General features: G+C 39.1%; 1 protein-coding gene across 1 annotated transcript; it reads left to right on the forward strand.

Annotated features, from left to right (window-relative positions):
- Positions 1 to 48: 48 nt before the first annotated feature.
- Positions 49 to 9337, forward strand: gxylt1a (glucoside xylosyltransferase 1a). Its single transcript, XM_082540629.1, has 8 exons — positions 49 to 848; positions 1312 to 1404; positions 2023 to 2209; positions 3208 to 3339; positions 3427 to 3678; positions 4270 to 4393; positions 4572 to 4744; positions 8697 to 9337. Exons 1-8 carry the CDS (start codon positions 631 to 633, stop codon positions 8859 to 8861), a joined length of 1344 nt encoding a protein of 447 aa, XP_082396755.1. The 5' UTR covers positions 49 to 630; the 3' UTR covers positions 8862 to 9337.
- The last annotated feature ends 4343 nt before the right edge of the window (positions 9338 to 13680 follow it).

Raw genomic sequence — 13680 nt, forward strand, 5'->3', positions numbered from 1 at the left:
TAAATTTCTGCAGTTAATGAACACAAATGCAATTTTGAGATGCTTTCATCTTTCCACCTGTTTATTCACACCCGCACGCACACACACGCCTCCCTGCTTTTCAGAGAAGTATTGCACATTTGACACGGATATAAAATATGGCGCATTAATGCATTAAAAATACTGCTTATACACCAGTAACTACAGGAGATTTAAATATGTACCACCACTTCATAAAGGAGACTATTTTGTCTAAGCTTTTAAGTTTAAAACTTCATTATTCGTGTATTCAGTTGGCGCTTTGAGCGTTCCCTGAATTTCGTTCAAGAAGGAATGATACTGATTGTAGAATCGTTATGGGTTTTTGGTTTTTTTTCTACAATGTGTGCTGTAATTGTGAATGACTCCACCTCTGCCCTGCATGTGCCACTTACTACTGTAAACTGTGGCGCAGTGTGGGTACATGGCTGATAAGACAAAACACGTGTAACAGAAGTGGGTGGGGCTGAAACTGTAAACACCAACTGTGCCTGTCTGCTTACTTTCTGACTTAATAATGCGATAAAGTAGCTAGCTGGTGATATGTCGTGTGATAGCTAGCTAAGCTTAACATGAAAATGTTTCTTTAACCTATAAAATCTGAAGCGCAAGATGCGATGCTATCTTCACACATTTCTCCTGTGCATGATCTTCGTCTTCTTTTCCTTTTTGTATGTGTTCAATCAGCTAGCCTCCACCTTAGAGGACAGAGACGGGTGGACAGTAAAAGAACACGGAATACCCGGCAGGAAAAGTCATGACACCGGGCACCTTCTCAGGAAAAGGCCAGGCCTGGAAGGCCTCCGAGACCGCGAAGAAGGGCTTGACAGGTAGCTTAGCTAGCTGTGTCAACCAATTTTACACTTAAACTACAAAAATTAGTAGAAGTTAGCTTTACCTGTTTGTTACAGCTTCATTTGCACCTTTAGCATATCGCTGCAGTTTAACGTTAGTTTACTTGCTTCAGCTAGCGTGTACGAGCCGATACATGTATTGTAAAACCTAGTTTACGTTAGCCAGCTACCAAACAAATAGTAATTTGGCGTGTTTTGGATAAGTTAAAAATGTTCAGTGTTTTAGTTGTGCTGTTTTTCACCACATAATCTGAAAACAACCATTAGCTACCACCTGTTAGCTTGCTAGATAACCGATAAGCTTAAGGTTAGCTTTAGGCTGGATTTAAAGAACCGCCACATGTTAAACAAATCTTAATGAAAATCGCAAAACACTACTGATATCCGAGAGAGAGATTTGATTCTGAGGATCCAAAAGATGATGTTTCTATTCTGTCAGGTGTAAGTCACAGTCAGTTTCTTACTGGAATCCATATTGGAGACTGCCTGCTGATGTTTGTGGAGTGAACTGCTTATTGGAATCATCTTTTAGGTATGCCTGATTTTGTGAAACTATGAATGATACATGTTGCAATAATCAACTGCCTCCAGCTTTACACTTTTCACCTACTTCTTAGATCCACAGTTCAGAGTACATGCTTGATAACTGCTGCATCCACAGTGTTCTGTGTGACTGTTTTTGAGTTTTTGCATTCCTGCTACTAGCACAGCATTAAAGCATTAAATCTTTCATTTTATGTATAATAAAAGGTTTTTTGTGGTATAATTTAATCAAGGCTGGAAACAACCAGTTCAAATTTGAGGTCTGAATAAAATATAACATTTTGCTTATTGTATTTGTGTTAATGGGCTTTCCATACAGTAAACATTTCTGTGCATACATGGAAATGATTGAATATGACAGGCTACATTCATTATGTCCAAACGTGAAAGCAGTAATTCACAAGAAGCACTTGAAGGCAGCAAAAAGTATGAATGACTGTTCTCTTCTGAGTCCCTCTGTTAAATCTAATGACAGTTCCAATCCTACAGGGCTGAGTACCAGTCAGCCGAGACTCACTTTTTCTTTTGCACTTGCCAGTGTATCCATTCTAATGTAAAAATAAACACCTAAATTTTTTTCTTCTTCCACCTCTCTCTTGACTCTTAGTGAGCGGTCAAACTCTGCAGTGAAGGCAGAAAGCAGGGATGAGAGGAGTCACCTGGCTGTTGTGGCCTGTGGCCCCAGGCTAGAGGAAACAATCACCATGTTGAAGTCTGCTGTTCTCTTCAGCAAAAAGCCTCTGCACTTTTACATCTTTGCTGAGGATGAACTTCACAAGAGTTTCAGAAACACTGTAAGCATATGTGGTTTCATTTGCTATGTTTCTCAACCCATCTCAACTCATAGCCCAACTGTTCCTTTGGAGTTTTTTTTATTCATGCTGTGCAACTTCACAACAATGGTCATCTCAGGCCCCTTTACAGTACAGAGAAATCTTTAATTGTGTTTGAGAAAACACTTGGAAACCAGCAAGTAAAAAACAAACAAACAAAAAGGATTAGCGTTACTAAATGTATCTTGAAAGGTATCCTAGCAGCCTTGGCCTGTAGAAACATACCTGAGGATTAATTCAGAGTCACCTTAGCGAGCTATAACAATACAAGGCTCAACAGATCTATGGCTTTTTGGCAGCTTAGCTACAATGCTATAAAGAAACCTGAGGTTGGTCTTGTTTTCCGGTGGAAATACCAGGTTTCCATGGCAGGTAACTTTTGTCACTTTCTGTTCCTGTTTTCAAGATATCTGCTTTAAAACAGCAGTCCCCAACCGTTTTTGCGCCACAGACTCGTTTATGTCCAACTATTTTTTCACTGAGTGGCCTTTAAGGTGTCGTGGATAAATACAACAAAATAAAACCAGTACCAAAAAAATTTTATTCATAACACATGGGAAAAGACCCAGGGAAACAGAGCTAATGATAAAAAAAACATAATGATAAAAACGCGGAAAACCATAAATTTCACACCCGAGCCTCAACTCTCGCAGCCCAGTACCAAACAACTCACAGACTCGTACCAGTCCGTGGCCCGGGGGTTGGGGGCCGCTGCTTAAAAACACACATTTGCAAACTGTATCAAGGAGCTAGTCTTCTACAATTCATTGTTTTCAGAGGAGAAACAGCATTAAGTGTCCAGTTATGACTAAGTAAGGAAGAAAGTAAAGTCTTTACCCAGTTTTTGGTGCTTTTTGTTCTAAAGACAAAGATGCATAATGAATGAAAGAGCTCAAAAAGAGATGCAATTAAACATTAGTGCTTTTCTGTTTTTTGTTTGGTTTTTTTTATTTTTTCAGCTGGAATCGTGGCCTCGGAGAGTTCGGGCAAGGTTTAATTCCAGCATCTACCCTATCACTTTTCCCAAGGAGAATGCAAGAGAATGGAAGAAACTCTTCAAACCCTGTGCCTCTCAGAGGCTTTTTCTGCCAGTAGGTATCTTTTTACATTCAGATAGCTTAATACAGTAATGCTTTTTCAGAATATACTAATCTTTTTTTTCTATATGTCTTTTGCAGCTGATTCTGAAGGAGGTAGACTCCTTGCTTTATGTAGATACAGACATTATTTTTCTGCAGCCAGTAGAAGACATGTGGGCTCTGCTTTCTCAGTTTAATTCAAGGCAATTAGCTGCCATGGCTCCAGAACATGAGGAACCACGTATCGGCTGGTACAATCGTTTTGCCCGCCACCCTTACTACGGCAAGACAGGCATCAACTCAGGGGTCATGCTCATGAACATGACACGCCTCAGGGAAAAATTTTTCAAGGTAAAGATAAATCTGTTGCTTATTAACCAGCCTAATGGTTATACCGCATTGTGTCATGATATATGTGAAAGTGTATCAGCTATTAAAAAGGGTTTGGTCATGATATACATTTATTTGTATTTGTTTTAAATGTTATATACCTATGTGGTATGTGACTTTTGTTGCCATGATGCCAGCTCTCTCTTGGAAATGAGATTTTTAATCTGAATGAGATTTTTTACCTGGATAAATAAAGGATTAATAAAATGGCCTTTAATATACAATATCTAAATAAGTACTGTTTTTAAAACAAGGACTGCATTAGGCATGTTTTTCTCAATTCCGTGTTAGTTTTGCATTTTGACTGAAACCTCTAGAGCTGTCTAATGTTCTTAAATCCTTAGAAGTAGCTGTTCTGCACCACTAAAATTGACCAGCTGAGGTCACTCTTGTAATTCAATGCTAAAGCTTCCTAGAGAGCTCGCTGACAGACAGTCCCTTTCCTTTGCGTGGATGGGAAGTGTTCCCCAAATGATTGATTGGCTAAAATGGCATGTTTATGGTTTCTAGAATCAAAATGACACACATCCCTTCTGCGTTTTGTCGTTCCAGAATGACATGACAACAGTTACACTAAAGTGGGAGGAAATGTTGATGCCCCTTCTCCAGAAGTATAAGCTCAACATCACCTGGGGTGACCAGGACCTTCTTAATATCATATTCCACCATAACCCAGGTTAGTGCAACCACATACATGGCGTTATTGTGTGTCATGATAGTTAAGTCAGACCAGCAGACAAAGATTAATTAAAGAAGCTTCTTCTTTTGGATGTTTACTGTCAAGTACAAATTTCAGGGATTTCAATGGTTTTCTTTTGAATCATTGTCAACCCACTCATCTTACTGTGTTACAGAAAGCCTGTATATGTTTCCCTGCCAGTGGAACTACCGTCCAGACCACTGTATCTATGGCAGCAACTGTCAACAGGCTGAACAAGAAGGTGTCTTTATTCTCCATGGTAACAGAGGAGTTTATCATGACGACAAACAGCCAGCATTTCGAGCTGTCTATGAAGCAATTCAGAAGGTACGGGCATCTTCACAGAAGTCTACCTTACCTTACAAGGGGAACAAATATTCAAGTGTCCTTCCTTCTTACGGAAAACTCTGTTCAGTGAAGTATATGAGACACAGCATGCAAGAAAGTCAGCCAAAGACGCAGATTGAGAATCCAAGCTGTACACTAAAGTAGCTAAGAAATGTTGCTACAAAGAACAGCTGCACTTATTGTCAGTGTTTCAGTGGTTCACAGTTTGCAAATATCCCTCAAAACTATGTCAAGAAATGTAATTTATTGAACGGTTTCCGAAGCACAGACTCCAAATAAACAGCAAATATTTTGCCCCGAGTCTTCATCAAGGAAACCTCTCGGCTGCGAGGGTAAACCCCCTGCTCGGGACAGCCGCACACGCCTGGGGGTGGGACCTGGCAGTCAGCCAGTGAAATTTGCCCGTTCAGTGATGCTGCCGACTCTTCCATCTTTGGCTTGGGGCGTTAACGTTGTGTGGATTGTGATCGATCAGTGGTTTCTTGTAAACCTAATGGGGTTTTTATCAGAAGTTTAATCATTTAGAAACACGTTACAAGTGTCTGTTTATTTCTTGGAATCTTTAAACCGCAATCATTCAAAGAACAGACACAGTTTTAATTCATAGAAAATAAACAGATCATGAAATCATTTTTATTTGCATGTTAATTTAGAAGTTTTCAAATGTAAGAAATATTTTAAAAAATCAAATATGAAAATTAGCCACATATCTGAAGGTATTAAAACATTTATTCTTCCAAAGGTTTACAACACATTCTTGAAATAACTGACTGGAAAAAGTTAGAAGATATTTAATATATCATGGGACATGTTTATTCTTGTGAGAAATTGCTTTTTGAGGGCAGTTTTGTAGGAAGACCAGATTATTTTGGAGAAACATTTGCCAGTTATTACATTATCAATAAGCACTGCAGGTCAGTGCTTTTCTCTTATAGATGCTTCCATCCACGAGTGCTTAATCAATAGCCTGTTAAACATTTTCATCATCCTGTCTTTGGTCTTCCAAACCAGGCATGTCGGCTCCATCCAGTTTTAGTCAGTGAAACGGTTGCTTGGTATCCTATTAACTGCAAGGTTAAAAATTCAAGCCAAAGTTGTTGCTTCTCAACATTTAAGGCATTTATTCAAACATTTTCACATGCAGTTTAGACAAAGAGGTCATTTCACTTAGATTTTATACCACTGTGAACACAAATGCCTGACAAATCTACGCAAAGCTGAATTTATTTAACTACTATTGAATGTGGCTGCTTTCCAGAAAAAGGCTTTTTGTCACTTTGTCCACAAATTGGGTGAAAGGACTGAAACCAATTGTCTGTCAATATTTTTCACTTTGTTAAGACTGACTGTATATCTTTAAATACAGGTCACAAACATGTATTTTAACCATCTAGATCATTTCTTCAGGGTTGTGAAGATTTACAGCTCCTCTGGCTATGCTGTGTTTGGGGTTTTTTATGTAATGGAAGACTCATGTCACAGAGTGTGATTTTTTTTTTTTTTTTTTCTTTTGTTCGGCACTGATGACACAAACAGTGTACACCAATCAGGCTTTAACACTGTGAGCACTGACAGGTGAAGTGAATGACACTAACAGTTTCTTTCAAGCCAGCAGAGGCAGTGTGATGCTCTGTGCAATGTTCTGCTGGGAAACCTTGGGTTCTGCCATCCAAGTGACTGTCACTTTGACATGTACTTAAGCAATACAGCAGACATTGTAAGCTCGTCATGGAAATGGCATTTCCTGGTGGCTGTGTCTTCTTTCAGCAGGATAATGTGCCCTGCCACAATACAAAAGTGGTTCAGGAATAGTTTGAGGTGCGTAATGACTTTAGGGGTTGACTTGGCCTCCAGAACTCAATCTATTCGAGCATCTGTGGGATGTACTGGACAAACAAGTCTGATCCATACAGGACCCACCTTTTAAAGGATGTGTTGCTAACATCTTGGTGTTAGATACCACAGCACACCTTCAGGGGTCAAGTGGACTCCGTGTCTCGATAGGTCTGGCCTCTTTCTGGCAGCAAAATATTAGGCAGGTGGTCATAATGTTATGCCTAATCAGTGTATGTTCGTAGGATTAGTCTGTTTTTGGTTTTTTTTGGTATTTTTTGGGCGTTTTGATGTAAATAACATAGGTGTGATTTTTACCCGTTTGAAACAACTGGCTAGGTCTGATTTTGATTTAACACCTGTAAAAAGTGTCAACATAGCATCTTTAAGTCTGGACACAGGACACCACCTGGAAATAAAGACTGAACAAAAAAGCACCTGGAAACTTGAAATGTGTTTAAGCTTATAGGCCTTGAAAGGCTAAAATGCAGCACTTGTATCATAAGTGAGCAAGCAGAAGAGCCTGAGAGCTCTTTCACTGTTTTGCTGGCAGCTCCCCTGCGATCTGCTCATTTTGATTTCAGCTTACCGTTCAACATGCAGGCAGCTATTGGGGGGAGCAAGGGAAGCTTCATTAGCTGGTCTCCATCCATTACCGCCACAGGGCCGAGCCAGGCCGCTATCAGTGCGGGCAATGTTCTCAGCCATTAAGAAAACGAGCAGGCTTCATTATGGGGGCACTCGGTCCTCATGCTTCCATCAGTCTCTCAGACAGCACAGAAACACATACAGCACATACCATATCCACAAGGATTTAGGAGGCAGAGGAGTGCTGCGGATTCTCGTTAGTAAGCAAAAAGTTGAGAAGATGTTTCTAAGATAAAGGGCCGTGTTTCACAGTCGCTGTATTGGAAGAGAGATCTGAAGATCTTTTAAAAATGATTCTCCTTTTGTTTTTATCTTTAGCTGTTCTGCTCAAGTTTTCTTTTCTTTTTTTTTTTTTATCAGAGCGTTCAGTTGCTTCAGCTCCACAGTCTCCTCCCACTTTGTTCCCACTCCAGTCTTTTGAGGCTATCATCCCAAAGCTCGGCGCAGGCAATTCTCGAACAAACTCTAATTTCGATCCAACCGAGACCCCCTTAGTCAGCCTAGTTCCCAAGGCAGGCTCTCTCTCAGCCAGCAGAGGAGCTTGCAATAAAGGGCACTACCATTACCCAGCCAAGCCCACAGAAGAGTTGTAAAATTTTTAGTGCTGATGCTAGTTTGAGACATCATGATGGCTGTGTGGACAACGCACCCGCCACATCCACATAAAAATCAATAGGAGGCTGTTAATGGTATTTTATTGCCTTCTGCACTATATGAAAGATAATAAAGAAAGTGCGCTTTGAGTAATGTAATACTTTGCCAAACTCGAGTCAAATAAGACATTGTAAAATAGTGATTTCCCTTATTTACTCGAGCAGTAAAAGATTGGTGCACCTCAATATAAAAGTGAAAGGCACACATTCTTATTTGCATACCGTACGTGACAAAAGCCTTGGCTGCCAATATTCATTCACAGAGGAGGCTGAAAGTTTCTTTTTAAAATTTTTTTCTCCCCCCCTTTGCTGTTTACTTGGCGATACAAAAGCGTACAATAATGAAGCATATCTGGAATGCAGCAGCTGTAGTTTTCCCCGACGCTGTCACGTCTTATTAAGCCCATTTGCGAATAGTTGGGGTAATAGATATTCATCACTCGAACACACTCTGAATTGACAGATACGAATCAAAAACAGAATGTTATTTTGTCTGGAAGTGACGGTGATAAATGTGGCACTTAATTCATGTGAGATGAATGTAGTTGTCATTGTGCTTTTTCTTTTCTTTAAGCTGTCACAGGAAACAACAGGTGTTAAAAACAAACACTTGTGCTGCTTTTATTTATTTATTTTAAAGGCATAAAGGCAGGAGAACGAGAAGAGCTGCATTTTAAGTTGGTGCAGCAGCCGAAAACGACGTGGGCATGGAAAGAATGCAATTAAAAGGCAGTTTTTATTGTTTCATGTCTGAAATGAGGAGTAGGAAAGCTGAACATGTTTACTTTTGATCCTAGTACCAATTCGGCGACAACTTGGAGACCTCGCTGCTTCGACCGCTGGAGACGTCGCTGCAGACAACCACCCACACCTACTGCGGCAGAGCAAGTCACTTGCTTACAAAGAGGTTAAAACAGAGCATCATGTCTGTTCAACAAGACGCCACACAGAGAAGAAGGTGATGATGGGGGTCAGCAGGTGTAACATCAAAGAAACGGTGCCTAACATCTCTTAGGTGAGACTAGCTCTTCCTTTGTTGACAGTGAGCTGGATCAAAAACAGACTCGGGTTAACAACGAGTCATCATTTGTTTACAAACAGTCTATCAAGACACTGGGAATGCAGAAGGGTAACCTGTTTTGAGATTGTATTTATTTTATTTAGTCATTTTATTCTAAAGCCAGTGTTGGTGCATATCCATCAAATGAACACAATGGGTGTTAAATGTGGTATAACTGTAGTGGACAGTGCACTGATGCCACTTTGCCCTGCAGAGATTTTTGGACTTCATGGCCAAAAAGAAAAAAATTTTTCTGTATGTCAGACAATCAGTTTGTATTTTTGTTTTATTTTAGAAGCTACAATCACTTTTCATTTCTGTACTGATTTTTATGAATAAAAAAAGACTTATCAAGAGTATTTTATTAGATTTTTATATTCATTTCTACTCCAGTTTATTTCACAGAAAAGGGATGCTGTCATTTTCAGGTACTATTTTCCGCTACTGTAGATGAGAATGTTCTTCTGAGGAAAGCACTCATTGAGAATATTTTAAACATTTTCATCAGTATTTATTTTTGTTGGATATGTGCATCTGGAAGAAATTTTGATGTCTGTCTTAAGTTTTTAACAGGGGTCTGTCATTTCATGTACTTTGATATGGTAGTTTTCAATACGTCGTGTATTGTATATTGTCATAGCATATCTTTCTTTTCATTAACTTTACAAGTAACGACACATTGTCTTATTACGGTACAATATATGGGACTGTTGTTTTTAATTAAACCAGCTGGCATGAATGTGTATGTTAAAAAAAACCGCACAGCTGATTTAAGAAAGCAATGATTGTAACAGATGTTTGAACATTTTACTGCAAAACTGGAGTAAATATTTTAAATGCATCTCAGTTGTATGCTAAATAAATGTTTTATAAATAACACCCTAATGGTGCCCCCATTTTATTTAGGCATATATAACCAAAACACTACAGTGCTCATAAACACATTACTCATAGAAACCTAATGATCCAGTGGCCCCCACTGAGCAAGCTCTTGGTGACCATGGTGAGGGGAAAAAACACTCTCTTTTATCAGGAAGAAGCCTGTCGCAGGACCAGGCTCGGGGAGGGTGGCCATCTGCTGTTACTGTTTGGGGTAAGAGGAAGGAGAAAAGAAGAACCTAGAGAGAGGACAAAGTCTTTGTAGTATCTGTGCTTGCGGTGGAATTCAATTGAAAATGCCATAACATTTTCAGTGTGACAAAGATTAATGGTGTGCGATTTTTAATTTGAAAGAGCCTATTGTTGATTTAAAAGTGCACAGTACACACTGTGTAAAGTATTGCAGTGAAAACTTTTCGTTTTTGTAATATGACAAGCTAATTCAGGTGTAAGTACATGACTGTGGAAAAGACGAGGCTCACGTTAGGACATTGGCTGCTTTTTCACTCATTTTCAGTTCAGACCTCATATCTGATCTTTTTCAGATGCAATGCAATTTAAGGCAATGTATTTTGTATTCCACTAAACATTGACCAATAAATCATTCAAGCATTGAAGAAAGCCACGTAAACCCCTTGGTTTACGTGGCTTTTTAATTGCCACAGACAAAATAGAAAGTTAGCAGACTGATGCTAAACCACAGAATCTGTTCAGATTATTTTAGCTGATTTACTGAAAAAACACAGTTTGACAACCATTAATTTCAGCCTGTGGTGCTTGTTGGGGATTTTGGCAAAATTAATGAAATAATAAATGCAGAAACATAACATGCATTTCCATTTGCAAAGCAACTGGTTGATTTTTCAGCGTGACAATCATCCCAAATGCACTGCCAGCCAGGAAAACGATAACTGGACAGAAACTAGGTGAGGACACTGTCAGTCATGGATTGGCCTCTCCAGAGCCTCAACATCATTGAAATTGTGGGATCATCAGAACTGCATAAAAGACAGCCAACATCCCAAGAAGAGCTTTGAAAAAGCCTGAAGAATTATTCCTGAAGAATATGTAAGAAATGACAAGAACGCTTGCCTAAGACAGTTCTGTGTGTGTTAAAGAATAAAGGTGCTCATACCAAATATTGATTTTAGAAACATACAAATGCTGTTTTGCCAAATAATAGATCAACATATCAATGCATCCATTTCCCATTTTCCTAGAAATCTATATAAAGAAATGAAGGGTGGCTCAAGACTTTTGCACAGTACTATATGTTCGTAGCAACTGTACATCCCAAAGGTTTCATTTAAAAGATAAAGCTTTTCACTTTCATGCATTTTATTTTATATTCATTATTCAAAGTCTGTTGCATCAGCTGTACTTGTTGCCCACTCACTCCACACAAAAACTGAGCCGTGTCCTCAAAGGCAGCAGCAAACTGAAAATAATGAATCAATGTGTGAATGTGAAGACTTCAGAAAGTGTTGTTAGAGGCCAAAAAGGAGCTGATGTGTCTGGGTCAGTAGCCCCTGGCTCTTCATTTCACAGGCAGATTGACAAACGTGCACGGCATAGGCAATAGGTCTGTGTGATGAATTTAAAGTGGTCTCCATGCCAAGAAGCGGTGAGATATATCCATTTTCTTCTGAAGTGCGCGCTGAGCGGGCAAACGTTTTCTGTGTTTAAGGAAAGAATCATGCGTTCACAAGTTTCATCAGTTAACTCTGAAGCTCAATGTCAGGATGTGAAGCTAGCTGGAACCATCAACAGATTTGCATCTCCACTGTAAAGTTGAAAGGTTTCGTTTATTTCTTTGGGAACTCATAATTGGTAGATCACTCATAACTTACTTACTTGTGGTCGATTAAAAGCCTAAAGCCTATAAATTGATTATTTATATTTTCAATATAATACAAACACAAATCACTCTCAGCATTACTGAGTTTGCTTTTTCATGTGGATGAAAGTATATATTGCACTTGGGCCTGCAAATGAAAAGAAAAAAAAAAGTCTCCAAAACCCATTTCTTTCATGAAGTGATTATACATTCGCAGAATATTTAATATTAAATACCCCAAAGTGCACCTATTAGTGAGATGGATTACAACTTCAAAAGGCAAAGCGTGATCAGTTTTTAGTAGGAAAGGCTAATGCTGCTACAGCCTGGTTGCACTCCCCCTGAGTATAATGGTGATTGAGAATGGCCTCATTCTGTTTTGGTCTAACAGGAACTGCCAATGGATTATTCATGTTATTGCTTGGAACACTTGGCCCCCGTGATGTTCAATAGCGATTTCAAGCCTGGGCATAAATTAAAACAGTCAGCGGCAAACTGGATCAACACATAGCAAAAAGGTTTATAAAATAAGCATCATGCACTCTTGGGAACTGTAAAGTTATCAATTTCATCTTTACAAGAATAAAATGTGGAGCCTGGATTAGCAATAGTTAAAGTTTTTGCAAAGTGAGTTTCAAGAGGACAGTTTTTGTGCTAAGATAATTACACCTGCTGTTGATACAGTTTATACAGCATTCCCCACTCCCAGAACTACAATTCAGTGAAATAGTCACTTAAATGTAGCCGCAAATGATGCCACTTCTACACATGCTTGTGTTATAATACTTAAAGGGTGCTTAAAGCAATGTAGAAATGAGACTGAGGATTATTTGGTGGATAAGCTACATGTGAAGATGTAGCCTTACATCTGGGACTCTCCACTGGTTGAGTCGCACGCATTGTCGCCTTTATTGTTTTAGTCATTGAATGCTTCTATGCAAGAGTAACAAAGTGGTATTAAATGAGTGTATGGGTAGGCACTATCTGGTTAAAATAAAAAGACATTAAATAAACATGTTTTAACATTTTCTTCTTCACATTGTAATATATTTTTGAATGTTTTAAACTGTTTTTAAAACAAATCTATACACATATGTATATATATTTAAAAAAATCTTATTGTTAAAGTTCAGACTCTCCAGTCGGTACTGTTGGAAGGCCCGTTTGCCTGTGTCTGAACTGCCATCTTCAGGCCTCTCTACAGATATACTATGGGGGTCCGTGTTGGGGCTACCTAGCTACTCATGTATAAACAGAAAATTGACCTGCAGCTATTCCAGCACTGCCGAAACTGCATGTTTTAGTTTGCAGTCATGCTGAAAGATGAACTGTTGCCTAGTGTGGAGCAGCGTCCTCAATGCCCTTTCCACATTAGCCAGGTGATGATCTGGTATTCACAAAATACAGTGTTCAATTTTTTGTCTTAGATTTGAGAATTTTTACTATCACAACCAAGATTGATCAGGAGCTGCTCAGGTAGTTCTGGTAGGCTCTCCTATCTCTGCAGTAGACGTCTGGAGCTGTTAGAGAGGCAGTTTGGTTCTCGGTCACTTCACTGACTGAGCGCCTTTAAATGATTATTCTTTTCCAAACTTTGGGAAGAGTGCTGGCAGTTGGAAACTTATTCCATTTCAGAATTAGGTCACTTGCTAGGCTTTTTTTGACCCGTATCATGATCTATGCATGGGTGCAGTTTTATACTAGCGGTCTACAGAGAGTTACTTGGCTTGGTTTTTGTCTTGGACTTGTTTAATGTATGACCTTATGGACTGAACTGTGTCCAATCAGTTCATTTTGGCACACACTAGGAGAAACCAGTGCAGCTCCTCACAAGGCTTAAGGATAATTTCGGTGTACACAGTGATGAGTCTTAAGGCTTTCAAAAATGACAAATTTCAGGGGGTTTTCCATATTAAATGTTTGAACAAATATGTAGAATGCACAAAAGTAAGAGGCTATAAATACATCATGAATGCACTGTACAGTATAGATTTGTTAGAAATAT

The sequence above is a fragment of the Aulonocara stuartgranti genome (assembly GCF_965226115.1).
Source record: "Aulonocara stuartgranti genome assembly, chromosome: 7".
In the NCBI taxonomy this organism is placed as follows: Eukaryota; Metazoa; Chordata; class Actinopteri; order Cichliformes; family Cichlidae; genus Aulonocara; species Aulonocara stuartgranti.

What these genes read in the sequence shown, in the direction of transcription:
- gxylt1a (XM_082540629.1), top strand. Translation starts at nt 631, where the DNA reads ATGCGATGCTATCTTCACACATTTCTCCTGTGCATGATCTTCGTCTTC. An exon ending in TTATTGGAATCATCTTTTAG is followed by an intron (nt 1,405 to 2,022) that starts GTATGCCTGATT and finishes CTTGACTCTTAG; the next exon opens with TGAGCGGTCAAACTCTGCAG. An exon ending in TCAGGGAAAAATTTTTCAAG is followed by an intron (nt 3,679 to 4,269) that starts GTAAAGATAAAT and finishes TTGTCGTTCCAG; the next exon opens with AATGACATGACAACAGTTAC.